This window comes from Pteropus alecto, unplaced genomic scaffold (genome assembly GCF_000325575.1).
Source record: "Pteropus alecto unplaced genomic scaffold, ASM32557v1 scaffold17, whole genome shotgun sequence".
Taxonomy (NCBI): Eukaryota; Metazoa; Chordata; class Mammalia; order Chiroptera; family Pteropodidae; genus Pteropus; species Pteropus alecto.
The window spans coordinates 2,549,691-2,570,023 of NW_006440645.1; the positions used below are offsets into that span (position 1 = coordinate 2,549,691).

Below are 20,333 nucleotides of genomic sequence, written 5' to 3' on the forward strand. Positions count from 1 at the left end.
GCCCCGAGCTGCCGGCCATGAGCGGGAAGGGCGCCCAGCTCTTCGCTAAGAGGCAGTCGCGGATGGAGAAGTACGTGGTGGACTCGGACACCGTGCAGGCCCACGCCGCTCGCGCGCAGTCCCCCACCGCGTCGCTCCCCGCCGGCTGGAAGTACTCGCCCAACGTGCGAGCGCCGCCTCCCCTGGCCTACAACCCCATCCACACGCCCTCCTACCCGCCCGCCGCGCTCAAGTCGCAGGCGTCCGCCCCGCAGGCCTCCAAAACGAGCAAGAAAAAGGGCAAGAAACCCCTCAATGCGTTGGATGTCATGAAGCACCAACCGTATCAGCTGAACGCATCCCTGTTCACTTTCCAGCCCCCGGATGCAAAGGCCGGCCTCCCGCAGAGGCCACCCGCCAAGGCCGGTTCGGTCCCGGCCACCAAGCAAGCGCTGGCCCCCGGGGCAGGGCACGCCGGCGCGGCCACGCACGTGCAGGCCGCCTCCGTGTACTCCGTGCCGGCCTACAGCGCTCAGCCCGCCTTCGTGGCAGAGGCCACCTCCCCCGGCAGCGCGTCGCCCGTGCCCGGGGCCGTTCCCAGCTCCCCCACAGCCTCCGCGTCTTACTTCGTGGCACCGAGGCCGAAGTTCTCGGCCAAGAAGGGCGGCGTCGCGGCTCAGGTGTGGAGACCGTCCATCGCGGAAGAGTAATCTCGCCGCGAGGCCGGGTGTCTGCGTGGCTTGGATGAGTGGTTTGCAGTGTTACCTGAGTCCCCCAGAATGCCTAGCAAGTCCTCCACCTACTTAATTTCAGGGGTCCCCTCCCCATGTGGGTCCAAGGAGCATAATATTGTTAATGAGTCAAAAATCTAACTCAGATGACTTAAACCGTATTTATCTTCTTTGCACACTTAAAAACCCGGGGCACCCCCAAGAGACACATATGCCATTATATTAAGTAGGCAGGACACTTAGGATTTACACGTCAGCCACCAGAGACAGTGATGAGCCTCGTCAAACATCAGGGCGCAGCATTTCTGTCGCAGGACAGCTGTGCCGACAGGTTCAGAGTTGTGAGAATAGGTGTGGGCTGTGATTTCCGTTTTAAGTAGTGCCTTCTCTCTGTTACTCGTGTTAAAGGGCCAAGGGATGTGCTGAGGACAGGGCTCTGGTCTGTCGCCCCCGGCCAGCCACGTGACGTCGCGGAGAAGGCGCCGGGGGTGCTGGGCGCACGCGGTTTAGTGAGGGGCTGAGCACGGATGGCCGAGCTCGCACGAGCACCCGGAGCTCGCCGGGCGTCCGGCGTGTGCGCGCGCGTGTCAGGAGACTTCTTTAAGGTTAACGGGCAGGGCAAGGAGGAGGACACTCCCCCCAGAGAGGGTGCCCGAGGCCCTTCCCCGGTGACTCGGGAAAAGGCGTGAGTCCGCGGAAGCGCGCGGCGTTTTCTGGCCGAGGCCAGCGGCAGAGGCCAGCGCAGTGGGGGACCGTGGGGCAGGTGGGCCGGCTGCGGACGAAGGCCCTGGGGAGACCGACCACCTGACGGAGGGTGACTGGTCGCCGAGCGCAGGGGCCGACGGCGAAGCACGAAGGAGCAGGCGCGTGGGGGCGGGAGGCGGGGCGGCGTTAGCATCGTTTCTGAGTGACCGCACGGGGGTTTTTCTTGTGTTTGTTTGGCTTTCTGACTCTTCTTGCAACTCTGTTCTCCCACCGTCACTTTATTACCTATATCTGATGGACCAGGAGGATTCGAGCAAGGTTACCTTGCAAGCTTGGACTGGACGCACACCATGCCGTCACCCAGCTGGCTCTGAAGTTGGTGAGTTACTGACAGTGAACCCGAAGACCTTTCTCGTGTCTATTTTAAGTCCGGGTCTGACCGACCATGGAAAATATTCAACGTGAACTAATGTAGAGACCCACAGAGCACTTCTGACAGCGCCCGAGAAAAACCAGCCACTCCACACAGGTGTTCGGAGACCGCTTGTGAAAGCTTGCCTGGCTTCAGGGTCCAGGGCCCCCTGGAGTCCTTCGAAAATACCTGTGTTCCTGTTCCTCTGCTGTCGCTGTCAACTGGCTACGTTTTTCACTGTCCTATTAAAATGTTACTTTCTTCTTTATCTACTCAATGTATGTACTTTTTAAGAGCCTCCCTCTGTGAGCTGTTCTGACCGAAGTCACTCTGATAACTCTCTCGTATCCCTCCCAGTACCTCTGCATTTCCTTTTGTGAGCATACCCGTTCTCCCGGTACTGCGAACGCGCGAGCCTTAAGTATTTCTGAGACAGCACGCACAAAGAGCAAAGCTAAGTCAGCTAGCGAACAATGGGGCCGATTCTGTTGCTTTTTCTCTGGAAACTCGTCCATTGCCTTTGGTGGCGATTTACCTCGAGGTTACAAACACAGGATGTAGCTCGGGCTCTTACTTGCCTTTTTGGGAAATCAACTGGGAATATTAATACAGGATAAAGGAAAAAGCAATCTACCCATTTTATAATACTGTTTGTATTAGTCGTTCCATGCGAAGAAGTCTACTGAATGCTGTGCATTTTGCATTCTTTTCTAATAGAACCAAAAAAGGCTTCTGAAGGTGAAGCAGGACAGAGCATCGTTATGACTCTGCATTCTTCACATAGCATTTACAGAACGGCATGAGTTAGAGGGAAGACATGGAGCACAAGGCAGTCGGTTTGAGATCATGGATTCAAAAGTAGCCCAGGATGGCGAAGGCCCGCAGGCACTCCCAGCTGTCCAGTGGCCTGTGGTATGCAGGAGTGAGAAATGTTTTCGGTCCGTTTCCTGCTGGACAGGTGGTGATCTTAGCAGAGCCACTTTGGGGGCTGATGACTAAAGACACAGCTAACATGGCTGGGACTGTCACGGGGCTCCCATGCTGCTTCTAAGAAACATGCCAGGCATGCAGTCAGAGCGTCCACAGCTTTGCTGGGACCTGGGGTCATTGGCCTCATCTTGGGTCACACAGCCCCACATTACGCAAGAGGGCTGGGAGGCCACCAAAACTATGTCCCCAACAGTCTAACCACGCCCTGAGGGATCAACAGTGGGACGGATGATTAGTCTGCTCCTTGGAGTAAGAGGTGTCCTCTGCCTTGCTTCCCCAACCAGGGAGCCCCCAGGGACCCCTGTAGAATAAGCTGCATGTGCCACCTTTCAGGCGTCAGCACGGCCGGGGGGAGACTTAGGGCTCATGAGCTCGGCTTCCCTCCCAGGGGGCACCCTTTGCAGCCTGGGTGTTGCTGGCTTTGTTGCGGGATCTGAGGAGGCAGTTTTTGATTTTTTAGACCTGGCTTCTTCCCTCGTTCTTCATTAGCTGAATTCCTAGGCAGAGCATCAATGAAATCAGGTTTTCGTCATCAGCACAATAGCCATGATTGTTAACTGAATCCTTGTTATGTTGGGTGCCTTACGTGCTGCATGCCAAGGAGTCCACTGCATGGTCAACAGGAACCGACCTACTGCGGGACCTGTGCAGATCTTTCCACGAGTGTCCCCTAAAGAATGTCTCAGACCTCCCTCTCTGACGGCAGTGAGCATGTGTGACACGAGGTCTGCCAGTCTCACCGGAGGGCAGGGGAGTCCCGGAGCTGGTGAGGCTGGGAATCCGTGTGTTGCCACGGCGATCTGAGGACACGTACAGTTTATCCTTGTGTCCCAGTAACAGACACATTTTGTTTGGAGAGAGGAAAAAAAACATTGTCTCTGCATTCTGACTATTCCTTGACAGTACAAACCGTACATTTGTGGGACTGTTTCATGACACACATGTGGGCCGTCATTCTAGACCACGTAAAAATTTGTACTTTAAAATGTATCTAGAACACCTGTTAATGATAGCGTGCACCTCATTTAATCTTCACAAAAGCCGCTCACTTTAACTGTTGGAAAACCGATCCAAGCCACAGATGGCTCTTTAAAGAAGTAAATGAGGGTTCTGGAATTATCCTAGAGCACAGACCCCTTGCAGGAGGTGGCTGGGCTTCGGAGGACAGCCAAGTCCCCGTAGCCTACGTCCTAGCCCGGTGGCAGGAGTCACATCTGAGATGTCAAAAGCCAGTGACCACCACTGAGAGGGGGCACAGCAGCCCATGTGGGGCCGCCACCCTGTTTGGGTACCAGGCTGAAGGTCCTCGGAGGTGGTTCTCTGACAGGCACACCGGCCGCTCTGACCCTGGCACCTTTCACAGTGAAGCCTCTCAGAGCACAAGACACACGGCCGATGGCGTCTGAGTTTGCAATGATTCTCAAGAAAAGCCCTGTGCTGCCTGTCATTTCACCCAGTTATATACGTGACAACCCGCAAGCGCCCTGGTCTAAGGGGAAGTCCCCCAAACCCGCTGCTGTGTTCTGAGTCACCGCGGGCTGGGCAGGAGGGATACTTAAGTGAGTCATCAAAGCGAAGTGACTGTTTTCTCAAAAGCCAGATGTTCCAAACGCTTCTCGGGAGAAAGCCGTGGGCCGTGAGCTTGTTCCCTCTTAAAATCAGAGTTGTCGGGTTTGCCTTAAAAACTATTAAAAGTTCATGAGAAGAATATGTAAATTCTAAGACCCAACATGATATTCCCAGAAACGCTGACCCTCACTGGTCCTGTGTCCTCTCATCGCTGGACTCTGGGGGACTCAGAGACTCATGTCACACTTCAGTGCTGCTGAGGTCGTCAACAAGTATTCTGGGAAAAAGCAGGGTTGAATTCTTCTCTAGACTTCCCACCGGGGTTGGCTGAGGGCCAGCCAGCCGGCCAGTGAATTCCCACAGGACCCACACGCCAGGCAAAATTGCTAAAGGAGACCAATCTGTTTCTCCCTTTATGATTTATTTTTTAAAATAAAGTACAAACATTACAGGCCATCCTGTGGAGCGTGAGGCCAATAAAAAGCAGGCTTCTGGAGAGGCCCTAGATCAGAACCGCCCTCTCCTGATGCCATCAGGTGGTGCCTAGGTTCTTAAAACTACAAGGCTGACGTTTTTGCGTCACGTGCATCTGTCACTGACTTACCCTGGCACCCGGAAGCCATAGAGCCTGCTACTCAGAGGCCACTGAATGAAGAGTAATTTCATACCAAATCCTGTCAACCGTTTCTTAGACTCCTATCAAAGGTTTGCCAGCGAAAAAAGTGTATCTCAGGTATCACGAGAGAAAGTCAGGCTTCTACGGCGTCTCATAGTTTAAATCTCTTATTTATACATAGAATTTTTATATGCATAGAATATTTCTATATACAAAGAATTTCTATGCACATAGAGTAATTTCTATATACACAGAATTTCTTAAATTTTTATTTTGTGGTTCCAATTCTTGACATATTTACCTAAATTATGTGTTCTTTATGACTGGTGAAACATACGTTTAGGGTCCCTAATAAAAATGACCACAAGGACCGCCTGTCCAGCCCACCCTCCTTCCTCCACCTGATATTAATTCTCAAAATCACAGCATTCAAATGAACCACGGATGCATCCTTTCACGGCCCGACTTCTTGAGCTCCTTGATAACTATTAATGGTTTGTTCATTTAAAACAAAACAGAACAAAACCAAACCAAGCCAAAAAAAACAAAACCAACCCAGAGGATAAGATTGCAGTTAGTTCTGAGTTCAAAAGAAATAGACGGTCTAGGAAAAACAGAGAAAGTAAATATCGAAAAGCAAGGTGTTTTGTTCAGGGGATCTCTTTATTTATTGGAATAATGTATAATTGACCGACAGCCTTGGGTTCATTTCAGGTGTAAACATGCTGCGAAGTGATTGGCACAGTCAAGTCTAGTTACTGTCCATCGACTCAGTTAGATTTTCTTTGCCTCTGATGAGAACTTTTAACGACTCTTAGCAACTTTCAAATATACAGCGCGCGTGTTGTTTGTTGGCCACTGTCACCTTGCTGGTTTCACACCCCCAGGGCTTGTTTTATAGCTGGCAGTCTGTGCCTTTCGCCCCCAACCCCGCCTCTGGCAACCCCCGCAGAGGTTGTGACGGGCGCCAGGTCACAAGGTGACTCGCCCAAGGTCACACCGTGTGCAGTGTGGGCACCATCACTGTCCCGAGCACAGGGCAAGGTGACTCGCCCAAGGTCACACCGTGTGCAGTGGTGGGGCCTGGGTTCAGTCCGGCCCCGCGCACGTGAGCAGTTACACTGGGGGCTCATCCGGCCCTCCGAAGTGCCCCGAAGGGGGGAAGCTGTTATTGCCCCATTTAGGGACGAGGCATCTAAAGCTCAGAGGCTGAGCATCTTCTCCGACACCCAGCTGCTAAGCAGTGGGCCGGGGCTGGGCCAAATATGTGACACCCAGCCCTGCACCCTCCCTGCAGCACCACGTGCCCCCGTCTCCTGGGACGCGGAACCCTACTCCCCGAGACCTGGCGTGTGCTCACCGAGCTTCACCAAGAGCCCGCTCTGCGTTCGCTTTATCAGTGGCTTCAGCCATGCCCAGTGACATCGAGAAGGCCCACTCTACTTTCATAAGATCCGTCATAAAATCAGATGCTGCGAGGGTATGTTGGGAGTGAAAACCTGTCTGAAGAGGGAGCATCTGTTTTACAAGTGAAAAAGATGGATCGGACCGTGATTTTGTATGAGTTCCCCAAATTCTTTCATTTTCTTATTTCAGGATGAGTAGGCGACACTCATGGTCTAGGAGTGGGAGGAATGTCATCTACAGAAATAAAACAAAACGAAGTCTCTCCGTGAGAGGAAGCGCGGCCTGGCCTCGCACCGTTCAGACATGTACTTCAGGGAGCTTTCTTAGCGAGTAGTGAGTCAGCACCCAGCTTGGGCTTATTCCTGAACCAGTAATAACCCGAGACATCGTGACAGAAATATGCTACGCAGAATAATGCCAGGAGAGTCACAAGGTTTCAGGTGTCAAACTGCACTCAGGAGAATCGTTGCCACTAGACTCTCAGAGCTCCGTGAAGTCCCTCCCTGCTGAGCCAGCACGGACTCAGGGGGACCGAGGCAGCCCCCCCATTTCCTGCCAAGTCCTCGGGACGATTCCGCAGCCGTCATCTCTGTCAAAGACGTCCTGGCAGGGACCTTTTTTTGCACCTTATTTCTTTCCAGTCATTTTTTTTCTTTACCTATGTCCCACAGCTATTTTGAAAACATCCCCTGAGGAGCGCGAGCAGTGGATTCTGGGCGCGGGTCTCCCGTAACTCACCTGTACGGGAGAACATGGAGATGGAGCTTCTGAGTTCACTGTGAAAGCCCTCATGGCATGTGCAGAGCTTAAAATCACAGAGCCACCAAAAAGGTGACAATCACGAGGGTTGACTGCATGCAAGGTGCCATTCTAAACACTTAGCAGATGTTAACATTTTACTCATCCCCAAATGGCCAGAGTACGAGGTAGGTCCTGTCAGTGCCCCGCTTTACAGATGAGGGGACAGGGGTGGAGAAGCTCAGGGGCCCGGTCTGAAGTGCTGGGGCCCGGGCTCGAGGCCTAACGCCCGAGCTTCTCGGCCATTCTCTAGCCACGGGCCGATCGCTCCTCTTGGTCACGGGTACAAAAGTCCCGTAGGACAGGACTTGCCTGTCAGAGCTGATCCCTGTCTGTACCTGTCTCAGAAATAGCTCAGTCACTTAAACTTCTACGTCAAAGGAAGACGTATTGCAAACACTCCTCAGAGTTCGCAGCCCCCGACACAGACGCTTGTCAACAGGAGCAAGGGGAGGGGCCAGCTGCTCTTTCACTCCCATCAGCCCATTCGCTTACCACCCGGTCTGTCAGCGGTGGGGGACCCCGGACGTTCTCCTGACACCCACGATGCCCTGGGCCCGAGGCCACAGGCGCCATTTCAGCCCGCCAGCTGTGCTAAGTCACGCCAGGTAAATGAGGGGAAGGAATAGCGAGGAGGAGCACGTACTCACATTTTAGTAACAATAATGTGTCAAAATGTTCCCTAGTTTTTAAATTCAAAAAGCTATGATTTGATTTCACGGCCACAAAAAGTAAACCAACCGCCTCTTAAATCCACGTGCGACATGGGCGTTTGTGGTGAGGCGTGTGGGCTCGCAGGCCAGCCTCTCGCTGGGCGGGAGACTGGAGGCAGCCAGTTCGGCCTCTCTGCGCCTCGATACCCTCAGCTGAGAGATGGGGACAATAACAGGCGTCCCTCACAAGTCGTGAAGATGAAGTGAGTCAATGTCAGGTGTGTAGAACAGTGCCTGGTGTATAGACAGCACTCAGCCCACGTCAGCTATGGAAATCACTGCACAGGGCACTTGATAAACAGTAGCTACTGTTTCAGACACTTCCCAGGAGGGACACACACACACACAGCAGTTAAACAGGCTCCCCCGTGTCCTGTGAGGGCCCCACACAGTGGAACACGGAAGGCTCTGTGGGAATCTCGTGCGAGGAGTCTGTCCTGAGCAATCTCTGTCTACCGTGTCCTCACTGAAGCTTTGTCTGTCTATGTTCCTCTCCTCCATCCAGCCCACTGGTCAGTTTTTTCCTTCGTCTTCATGTATTGCAGCAGCATTGTTGGAGTGGGATACAAAGACGAGACCAGGATTCCAAACGACTGGCTCAGTATCGTTTTAAAAAGAAACTTGCCGTCAGCTGTGACAGTGCCGTGAGGGGCTGTGTTCTATTCAGAGCAGTGACACTAAGCAGAACCGCGGTGCATGTGGCCACGCCTGTTAAGTCTGCTCTCAAGGCAGGATGGCTGGTGTCCTGAGCAAGGTCCTGGGAGGGCAGCTGAAGCTTACGCAGGCCCATCCCACAGGAAGTGGGGTCGGTGGCACGCCCAGCCCCCAGGGCACCCCAGTTCTGGCCTGCCACGTTGGGGCTCTGACAAGCCTGGCCCGGCTCTGCGGGCGTGGCAGACAGCTGGTCTCGTCCCTCCTCCCCGCGCTGTCCTGGGACAAAGGGTCAGCAGCCTGGCCCTCTGAGTAACTGATCCCCTGCCCAGGAGCGAGCTCATTTTCCAAAACCAGAAGGAGCGAAACCTGGGTCTGAACAGAGCAAATTCCGGGCTCACGGGGCCAGCGATGAAAAGCGGTTCCCAGAAGCCCAGTGGCCATGTGGGGAGGAACCTAAATGCCAGCAGCCTTTCAGACCCAGGGCATTTTTGTGGGTTTCTGGGACGTCTAGAATCCTTCTGGGTCAGAAGCAGAAGTGAGGGCTGATTTTAAAGAGAAAAAACTCAAGAAGTGAAAATCTTATAACAAAAGTGCTTGTTCCAAATACGATTAAATTGATTTGGTTTTCCTTTTGTGCCATTTAATTACATTTTTTCTTAAGTAAAAAGCTAGGTTTCTCTCTTGCACTGCATGCCCCTTAGTTCTTTTTTCTCCGAATATATCTTAGATCGATTTAAAAAAAAAAAATGTTCACAGTCCTTTAAATCTAAAAATCAGTGAGAAATAGGATGGACTAATATAAATACAGGGCTAATGTAAAATGTCACACCAATCCTTCCCCAGCTGGGGGTTTTCCCCGAATCACAGTTTATCCATGGGCTGGCCTAATGCACTGCTTGTCAGTGCCTGGCAGACAGTGCCAGCTACGATTTGTCATATGAACCCAACACAGGCCACACAGGTCTTGACTTCTACATTGTGAAATATCCAGCAAAATGTCCCACCTCATCACCGCAGCATCACTGAAATAAAAGGCAAAGCAAAACACATCACAGCGCTTGACTCCGATTTTAATTTTACACTTGGACTCCCCAGCTGGTGCGACTGCCTTTCCGTGCAGCGTGGCTTTCCCGCACTACGGCCCACAGAGTCCTCACACAGGGGTCCAATTTTTGTTCCCCGGCGAAAATCAAGATCCCCTGCCCCACCTTGGAAGGGCGGGTTCAGCGGGTGTGGGCGGAGCCCAGGGGTTCGTTTCTGCAGCAGACACCCCGGGTGACGGCGACGCAAATGCGCTGGCAGCCACACTTAGAACAACACTTTCCCCCCACACAACGCTCAAGTCAGCTCGGGGACCGCAGGCTGGGGACGCGGGTGGCCGCGCGGCCGCCTTTCCTCCGAAGCCCGGCAGGTGGCAGCACAACGCGCGTCCCGCTCGGGGCGCTCACTTCCCGCCGCGAAGGCAGCGCGCTTTGGGCGGCCTCGCTCATCCTCTTCCCAGCAGAGGAAGGGACAGGGCCTGAGACGCGATTTTATCTGCTGCTACTCGCCGCAGGGAATAACAGCTATTTCTAGGAACAGGCTCCTATCATGCAGTTTCGTCGTCTAGGGAAGGGGCGGTACCGGGCTCCTTACCTCCAGGCAGGGGACTGTATGACTTTCCTTGGCTGGAGGGCATCGGGGTCTGTTATCTCACATCCAAAGGTCTTTAGTGACAACTAACAGGTACCTCTGTCACTCATCAAAACATTCTTACTTTGGGATCTAAGCTAAGGAGACTTTTGAAGCACTATGAATGCTGATTAGGTTTTAAAAATGAAAATCAATACGATTGTAAAATTTTCAAAACTGAAAAGCAGCCCATGCACTTTAAGGATCACAGGGCAAGAGCCCCATACTTTTGTTTCACTTTAAGATTAAGCTAATCGAATGGTGCAGTGAGCTGACGAAACACAAAACCAGTCAGAGGCTGCTTAGGTATCGGAAGAATGTGGGACAAAGGGACAGGCAGAGCGGCAGCTTTGCCCCTGCGTCCAGCGCTGTTTCCAGACCCGTGACACGCTCAGGTTCCTCTCTGGGACAGGAGGAGGGTGACGTGTCTGCAGCTTCTGTAACGCGAGATGTAGGTTTGCACATTCCCCGTGAGGAACGGTCCGAGAGAACAGGGAGAGCTGGACAGTCGAGGAACTATGCTGTGGGGAGAGACTAACGGTCTCCTTTGGGGTGGCTGGGGGTAAAGAGTGTGGCCGTCTGAATAACTGCGGCCCACACAGCGCCATCGGCGGCGGTATTAACAGGCAGGGTTAGTCTAGATAACTACAAGCTGCTGTCTTGTGAGTGTATTCAGAAAGATATGCCTGTGGGACACGTTGTAAGAACAGCTAATGCCAAGGGCAAAATGAAACGTTCGGTCTTTAAAAGTCTGATAGGTGGCCCAGCATACTGACAGCTCCTGAGACGTGGTCCCCTTGACCCATTAATGAGACTGCTGATATTCCTGGGGTATTTTCATGCGAAGCAAACGCATCCTCTTGTAGAGAAACGTTACCCTGTAAGCTTGCGACGGAAGAGATGTCTGCGTCTCCCGTCCGTGTTTGTAAAGCGCGCCCTCGTAGCTAGCATTGCTTCAGCCCGTTTTTCTGATTTGATCTATTTTTCCTTCGTCCCCTTGACCCATTAATGGGACTGCTGATATTCCTGGGGTATTTTCATGTGAAGCAAACGCTTCCTCTTGTGGAGAAACGTTACCCTGTAAGCTTGCGACGGAAGAGATGTCTGCGTCTCCCGTCCGTGTTTGTAAAGCGCGCCCTCGTAGCTAGCATTGCTTCAGCCCGTTTTTCTGATTTGATCTATTTTTCCTCTCTCAGTGGTTCTTTTACCTGGTCCAGAAAAACAAGCATCCACTTGAGAAGCCCACTCACTTTATGGTGTCCCTGTGCCTCTGAAATGAAATAGCGCACACGGAATTATTGCGTAGACTGTCTTAAACAAGGGAGATGCCACTAAATAAATTCACCTGGACCAGAGGCGTGGTAAGGCAGTTAAGCAAGATTTTCCTACTCTGTGCTTGAGAGAGCCAGTTGGTGGTGATTTCCCAGATGAAGAAGTTATATTTTGTATTCCTAATTTTAAACAACACTCTGGGGCCGTGTTTTTGACGCAGGAAACATAAATGTGATTTGGCAGTAAATCTTAGAAATTTCCCAAGAGCAGTAGGTTAAATATTTCCCCCAGGGCTCAAGATATGAATCAAGGGATCTATTTAATTAGCTTAAAAACGTAATGGGTGGGAAAACAGTTACAAAGATCAAAGAAGTCATTTTCCTCAGACTGTATTCTCTGCATCCTTGTGAAGTAGTATTGTCACGTGTTGTATGGTTGTGGCCTTGTCTCTGGCTCATCGATTTTAAACGTAATTAGGAGTTTGTGACAGAAAGCTTGCCCAAAAACACACCAGGGGGAAATATGGAGAATGGTATCATGCGAAGGACCCAACGAGGTTGTCAGACGACACACGCTTAAGAATTCTTGTTCTTAGAATCTTAACTGATAAAGGGTCCTCGGGGAAAGCGAAAGCGTTCCTACCTGGGAAATTTGCTTCAGAGACATCAGGTCTACTTCCCACGTCCACGTCAGAAACGTCCAAACCTGTAGAGAAATTTTATAAGACTTCATTTGAGCCAGAACTGATGGCAGGGGCCGGGGAGCAAGATCTCGAATGCTCCTGAGAAGGTCCGTTTTACAGTTCCTTTTATGCGTTTGAAGTTAAGGAGGGAAGAGAAGAAAGACAGGAGGCAGGAGACAGCCCCGAGGGACCTGAGCACAGGCTAGGCGACAGGGTCACGTGGTCACGCCTTCGAGGGGCGTCGCTTCTGGCTCTTCACAGGTGTGTTCACCTACATGCACCAGAACAAGGCCCAGGGCCGCTTACAACCTTTCGGCAAAGCAGTCACAGGCCTGGCGTGACCACCCGCCACGGCCACCCAGGGAGGGATGCGCGATTCATCACGGCACACTTTTCCGTCCACAAATAGCAGGCACGTAATTTATAAAACTCCATCTTTCTTATCCCCACTATTGTTCTAGGGATAAGTGCATGTTCACAGTGACTTTTCTTTTTGTGGACGAGGGAGGAGAAGGCTGCCTGCATTTGCTTTGGGAAAGGTCTTTAGGATATTATGGAGAGTGGAAGCTGTCTTCACACAGGTAAAGATATTTTAAGTGGGTTTTATAATTTATCATAATTATCATTCTAATAAGGTACATAGAGTACTAGTTCTATGCTAATAATGATGACTCTCCTTTATTAAGTGCTTGACACAAGGTCAAAAAGTTATTTCATACGCGATCAACATCCTTTGTATATTGTGAAATGACTTTTTTCCCCCTCTATAGAAACTGATGAAATTTGGACTTTTGATATTATTCTTTTTTTTTTTTATGGTGAAAATCTATATGACTTTTACCGTTTAAAACTTTTGAGGGAGAGAAAATATTTTGAAATGTGTTTAGAAGATTTTATTTTTATGCTCAAACCGATTAAAGTACTGTCATAAAATATATACTTAAGGCTTTTCTCCAAAAATTACAAAAAATTGTAAGGGCAGTCCCAGCTATTTAACTAGAGCACAGTCTCTGTGGATAGGAGTATTTTTATAGGTTACACTTTTTAGAGTGACATACTTCCTCTCTGGGGATAAAGGGAGAGTGGGTAAAAATTGCTGCTGTAGCCGTTTCTTTCTGCTAATAGATCTGATGCCTTAAAATACATTATTCAGATAAAATGTTATCATCTATGGCTTTAATTCTTCAATTTCCTTATATAAACACATTCGAGCTGTGTGACCTAAGGTAAATTACTTCATTTCTATGCCTCGGTTTCCTTATTTACAAGACGGGGATTGTAGGGTTGTTGGGAGGATTCATGAGCTAACAGAAGAAAGTCGCAGAAACTGCACATTTTAGGCACTGTCATCCTCCGCGCAGGTGAGGACTCCTGGCCTGGCCTCGCGTGAACGCGGCGACGTTGACTCTTTGACGACGGGGCCCGCGGGGCGGGGCGCTGCGGGGCGCTGCGGGCGGCCCCGGGGTCTGCGTGTCGTGGCTGGCACAGAAGGACGAGGGTGCAGCGCTCCAGCCCCCGCAAAGGCGAGGCTCCTCCTATTTTTATCCGGGGCGGGCAGCCGCCTGTGCACTCGCCTCTCGAACGGAAGGTTCTGCCAGGTCTCGGCCGCCTTGTAAGGCCTCACGGACTCTTCTCACAGCAGCAAGAATGACCGCCATGTGCCGAGCTGGGGGCGTGATCTATCCAGGCACCGTCTCCACCGCAATCCCGAAGGGACAGCCATCCCTGTCACCATTTTACAGCCACGGAAAGGACGGCTGGGAGAGGCTGGGTCGGGTGGGGGACAGGAGGCCCGGCGGGGCCCCGGGTCAGTGTGGCATCCGGGTTCGCGTTCTGTCCAGCGAACCTCGCAGTGGGGTTTCCTGCAAACACAAAACGGGACTTAAAGAGTGGGCCGTTTGAGAGCCGAAAATGTGAGACGGGTTACGAGGCACGGCCAGCGGCAGAGCGGGGTGGGAGGCCCCAGACCCAAGACGGCACCTCTCCGCGCCAGGCCCGAGGGGTCACCCCACTCGCGGGCCCCTCCTCTGCTCCGTGACACGACCTCCGAGGCCTGGGCATCCGTCTCCGTCTCAGGCGAGGGGCCTCCGTTTTTCAGATGAGACAGCACTGAAACGGAGCCCCTCGGAACCCCACTCCGGGGGAGGAGAGTTGAGGTTCGCTTTAAGAAGGATGAGCTACGAACCGTTTTATTAACGGACTACAACAAAAAATGACCTGAAAATTCTCCTGGGCCCCCGACTTCAGGCTTGACTGTATCTGAGTCACCTCGTGGAGGCGTTTCTCCTAGACAGCGAGATGGAGGGATTCCCTACGTGGATGGAGAAACTTCTTCCGGGGCTGACCGGCTCCCCGTCCGGAGAACTGGGGGCGCGCGCGAGCCCGCGGGGCCTGCGGGTCGGTTTGCGCGCACGCCAGTCCCCGCGACCCCAGCGGCTCACGAGTCGCCAGCGGCAAAGGCTCTGCGGCTGCTGCTTCTCTAACTGATCCCAAATTTCATTTTCTTTCTTTCTTCTTCTTCTTCCTTTTTCCTCTTCCTCCTTCCTCCTCCTCTCTTCTTCTGATGTTTTAATTTTTAAATCTTGCAAACAAATTTTAGGCTCCTCTTAGGATTCGTGCATAATTTTCTAAGATGTTTCTCATTTGCGGAATCAAACTCCTCACACTTCACTGACCTGAATGCGAATCATTCATTTGCACACTAAAATCTCATGCCTGTTTAGCCGCATTGATTTGTCCGTAAATACTGATGAATCCTACTTGTCTTGCCAGGTGCGGGTGGGTGTGCACGTTGGTGTGTGTATACTGGGGGTGGTGGGAGGACTATTTGTGTGAGGGCCCCACCACACGTGACCAACACGTGAGACAATCTGGGTGAAGCTGACCGAGTCTCCTGATTATGGCAGTCTGCTACAGAAATGGTCATTCATTCATTCAGCAAATACTAAGGATCTACTTGCCAGGCTGTCCTAGGCCTAAGGAGGTTTTAATGACTAAAACAGTGACCCTCACTCTTGGACAGAGCTAAATTCCAATGAGGAGCAGCAGATAAACACAATAACTATACGAAACGTTACGTGAGATGCGCGAACGCCTCAGAGGGGAAATAAGGCCGGGGAGCGAGCGAGAGTAGCCGCAGAGCGACCAGGTGACAGGTGGCAAGGCGTGGACGGGACGCAGCAGGCACAGGCCCACGTCTGGAGACTGTGCCCCAGGAGAAGGTGGGCGCGTGTGAAAACCCAGCGGGGCGAGGCTGCCTGCCGAGGCCTCAGGGGAGCAGGGAGGCCAGCGAGGCTGGGTCAGAGGGGGCGAGGGCAGGTGATGAAACGAGAGGGGGGCGGGCAGCAGACTTCGGAGGGTCAGTGAAAGAGACTGTGGTTGTCCTTTCTCAAAATGGGACGCCACGAGAGGCTTTTAAACAGAGGACTGAGCGACATAACCTGACTCGGGTTCTAGCAGACGGTTTGGGCCGCCATGTGGAGGGACCGGGGAAGCCAGGCGGGAGACCGGTAGCTCGGTGCGGTGGCCCGCGGCGGGCGTGTGACCGAACAGGTGTGGCGTAAGACGGGGGCAGTGACAGCGGCTGCAAAGGTCCGACCTGAGCGAACGGGAAACTGGGGAGCGCCCAGCGCCTTCCTCTCTTCGCCATGGAGCCCTACTTTTTAGAAATTCCGGTGACTGAAAAGGCAAAAGTAATGCTGTTGACTTGCGTTTGCTTTTGTTGGAATCCGTTTATGGTAAAGTACGTGTCTGTGCTGAATATTTACTGAGGGGTGTTTAAGAGAGAAAGCAGCGGGAGGGGTTGAAATCATCGGTCAGTTGGAGACGCTTTCTCTGTGATTCGGAGGTAAGCGGGATTCCCATCAAGAGAGCTTTCTAGCTTTCAAGGTTTATGGTATGAAGTAGTTTGAACTTCAGAACATACCACGTTGAACTTCTCTGGCTTCGGGGTGATGCGCATTTCTTCAGAAGTCACTGTCCTGAGTGAACCTCAGACTTAAACGTCAGGAGTTTCCGGCCAGTTAAACTGGCTACCAGACAGTTTAGGGAAGACAACTAAGCTGTGCTTCATCAGCAAGCTAAGTGGATGATTCGACATTTAATTGACATAAAAAGGCGGTTCATGTGAAGCTGAGAAAGGGCCTCCCAACTCCGAGCTGAGCTGAGCTGAGCTGAAGGCAGGGCCTGTGGAGCTTGTTATCGCAAGGGGTGGGATCTTCTATTTTGAAGTCGGCTGGTGTGGGTAACTTAAGGTGACCAGAGACTATTCCTAAACGGAAGGTCATTCCTGAGAATGGCACAGGAATACTGCCAAGTATTCACCCAGCGGCAGTGGAGAAACTTCATTAAAAAAAAAAAAACGTAAAGAGTAGGAGACAAAAAAGCAAGAATCAGTTGGACGACACATCGCCCGCAGTGCCAGTTTGACACACGGGTCAGAGCTAAGGGCTCTCGTATAAAAACAGGAACTCTTTCGGTAATTATACAACCCCTGGTTCCAGCCCCTGCTGTCCTAGGATCCTGCCGTCAGACATGCCAACTCCAAAACGGAAGAAACACCTCTGTTATTTTCAGGTCCCTCTGGTCATTTGTGGCTCTGGGTATATCACATGGCTTAATTCAGCCAGCTCGAGCCTTGGTACAGAGACCCACAGAAGGAAATGACACCCAGGAACAAGACACTTAAGTCACTTTGGGGAAAAACGTTAAAATTAGGGGTTTGGGTGCAGGCAGAGACGAGAGACCGGAAGTATTTTGGGCACAAAGAGAAACAACAGCGTGACCTGAGACCTTTCTATTTGCACCACAGTTGCGAGTCTGACCTAGGATCACTGCAATTTCATCTTCTATTGTTAGCACCTGAAGGACAGGGAGGTATGTACGTGGCAGGCGGAGCAGCTTTCAGAAGGGGGCACTTTGCTCAGAGGCAGCCGCCTCTTCCTTTACTATGGGGCGGCTGCTACCGTTGGCACAGGTGTATTCTCTACGAGAGTATTTTTAAGTTGAAAGCTATTTTAAATTTGTCTTCATAAAGCCTTGGCTTCCTTTTTAAACATGGTACTTCAAAGTTCTCCTTTTCCCCGCATGTTCAATGAATGTTTGCACCGTAGCTGAAAAAGATCTCCGATCTCCTTGTCACCAGGACGTCATTCAGCAATGTTTTAAATTTCCTAATTTCTGTTAAGTTTCCATTCTTCTGAAGATTCTGAAACTAAGTAGGTGGGAGAAAGACCAGAAGACGAGATGTTCTCTTTTGCCCAGCATCCACGGATGTCCAGTCACTGGGGAGTATGGGTTCCTGTGGCACTTAATACTTCCAAACAGGCCGACGATTCTGTCTTTCCCGTTATTAGCCAGTGACGTTGGTCACCTGGACGCAGACTCGGGCGCCTCTCCGAGATGTCTGTAGAGTCTTGGATCCCTTTATCCTCATCCCTCCAACTCTCTATTGTTCTAAAGACCCTATTAAAGCAGGCCCCTGGGGAGCTCTGTGTGATGAGGCCGTCCCAGGACTCTGTAGACCGGGGGTCCCCAACCCTCGGGCCATGGACAGGTACCGGTCCGTGGCCTGTTAGGAACCGGGCCGCACAGCAGGAGGGGAGCGGTGGGCGAGCTAGTGAGCCAGCGAAGCTTCATCTGCATTTGCAGCCGCTCCCCCAGCCTGCGTCACCGGTCACCGCCTCGGCTCCGCCTCAGATCCTCAGGCATTCGATTCTCACAGGAGCACCTGTCCCTGGGGCCGCGAAGGCCCGGACGGCTGCTGTAGACCAATGTTGTTCTCTCTCCCAGAGGTAAGGAGGGAAGGGAGGCAGAGCAGACACTGCGGGAGACAAGAGCTGACCTGCTCTTAGTCACACCGAGTGCGACGACTTCCCTCCGTGTGGGAACTCCCTCCTGGCCCTGTCGGGACGGGCGAAGGCCGTCTGCCCTTGCCGACCCATGACTGACGCCCTGGGTGCTACGCAGCCAGAGCGGGACACTGCCCACGAGCCAGGGCCTCCCCGAATCTCTTCTGCATTCCCAGGCTCGCAGCAGAATGCCTGGGAGCAGCAGGCCCCCAATAAAACTTTTTTGTTAAATGGATGAAGCCAACACATAAATAATGTGAAAGAGGAACCGAGCCCTTGGACGGAGACTAAAATCAGGCGTCTCCCCTCCCTGACGAGAGAGTGAGGAGGACTTATCATTAGATCCGGATGAGGATGAGGAGAGAATGCAAACAAGTTTCTGCCAGGATTCGACCGTTGTTACTAACGTCTTAGTGATTAAAGAGAGAGAAGCAAGACTCGGTGTGTTGACCCCCTTAATATGTGAGCCAAAAATGAGCCATCTACCTTATTTTTTTTCTGTGCCTAATAGAAAAAAGCAGAAAAAACAACTGAATAGAGATCTTTTGTCAAATCCCAGTTTGCTGATCACTTTAAATTTAAGAACTCCATTACGAAAGAAAAACTGCTGAAATCGTTCGGGGAAGCTGGACACCCTTAAGCATGGCACTGCTCTCTGTTCCAGGAACGATGCTGTGATACTTTCAGTCACTCACCTCCCCTGGGTGCCAGGGGCGTGACTCCGAGGGAATCACGCAGATGGGGTGCGTGAGGGGTACGGGAGGGGCCAAAGGGGAGACTGCAGGAGCTTTCGATAGAGCAGATCTCTGCGTGGACACAGCCGAGCAGTTCGCTTCGCTTCCACGGTGGGTGTTTCAGGGACGGATTCTCAGAGAGACAAGGAATGTCACACAGAGAAAAGGGAGGAAAATGCAGATGAAGTCGTGGCGAAGCGTTGCCCTCGGGGACATGGGCCGCACGCCGCCCTCAGGAAACAAAGCCCCGTGCGATCGTCCCCAGCGAACGCAGACTTCGAGGAGGCAGGCGCCCCGCCGCCAGGCTGGTAGGGCAAACGCAGCTCAGGAGCTTCGGCTCGTGTTTCGCGGTAGTTGGTGGACCACAGTGGGAGGACAGGTTCAAAGTCACTAGGAGATGGGAAAAGCCAAGGAGGCCGCGGCCTCTTTCTGGGGCTGTAAATACATTTTGCTGACTTCGCACCAGGCAAAGGGGACTCGGGCGAGCTCAGCATGCAGATGCGGCTGTGTGGCGGGCAGAGGGCCGGGGATGACCGGCCCCGCGGCCCCTGAGTGAGGTGAGTCCCGGGCGGGGGGCGTCTTGGCCTTACGATCAGCCCTGGGGTCGGTTCTGCGGTGCTGGGGCCGGCACCAGGGCCGGTTCCGTCAGCACGAACCGCAGCGAGCGAGGCGCACTAACGCTTTCCGTGTTTCTAGGAGAGGGGGCGCCCCCTGTCTCTTCCTGGAAGGCCAGTCCCAGCCCCTGCCTCTGCAGCATCGCCGTGGGCACCTTGGCCTGCCTGGCCGACGGGCGGGCCCCAGAGGGCGACCCAGAGCCCGACCCCGCGGGAGGCAGCTGCGAAGTGGCCCCGTTCTCCAGCGGACGACGTGCTTAGACCCAGAAGCATCCAGGACTCCATCGTGGCGACCGTGGTCTCGGCCGCTCGGAGGAAGGTGCTGCCGGGGCCCTCGGAGGGCCGGGATGACAGGCGGCCCTGGGTCCCGCAGGCCCGGCAGGCCAGCGAGGGCCCGTGCGCAGGGCAAGAGGACAGCGCGCTCAGCAGCTCCCAGGGCGGCTCCCGCTGGCCACGCGCGTGCTCCTGGCAGCCCGCCCGAAACGACCGCGAAGCCGCAGCCCTGGAGACCAGGTCCGACTGCGGGGTGTCAGGGGCCGACGGCAGCTCCAACCCACACCCACGGGGATGGAGACGCCAAACATGAAAGTCGGAACCGACCGCGTGCCGCCTGTAACAAGAACTTTTTAAAAACGTCCCCTTGCAGAGTTCTTTTTCCGTAGAGTCAGATTCACTCTTGCTCTCGGCTTGTTCTCAGAAGTCATTTATCTGAGTGTGTGTACACACGTACATGCGAGTGCAAATCGTTTCCTTGTCTGCTGATGCGCACGGTTCCTTTGAAGAAAAAATTCTTTTTCTGCACCACTGCGCTGGCACTTATATCTAATGCACGATCTTAATTCCGTTTATTCTATGAATATGGGGTCATCTAGGCAACCAAATCCTACTCAGTTCAAGTGAAATTCAGTATTTTCTTCCATGCGTCTTGTCCCAGGCA

The 20,333-nt window shown here is 52.6% G+C and overlaps 1 protein-coding gene across 1 annotated transcript in view; it reads left to right on the forward strand.

Annotated features, from left to right (window-relative positions):
- SYNPO2 (synaptopodin 2) overlaps positions 1–20,283 on the forward strand; it is a 25,477-nt gene extending 5,194 nt beyond the window's left edge. Inside the window, 3 exon segments of the mRNA XM_025050920.1 lie at position 1; positions 4–659; positions 19,479–20,283. The exon segment at position 1 is cut by the window's left edge and continues 579 nt beyond it. Of these exon segments, the coding sequence (XP_024906688.1) occupies position 1; positions 4–659; positions 19,479–19,982 (1,161 nt within the window). The 3' untranslated portion in view covers positions 19,983–20,283.
- The last annotated feature ends 50 nt before the right edge of the window (positions 20,284–20,333 follow it).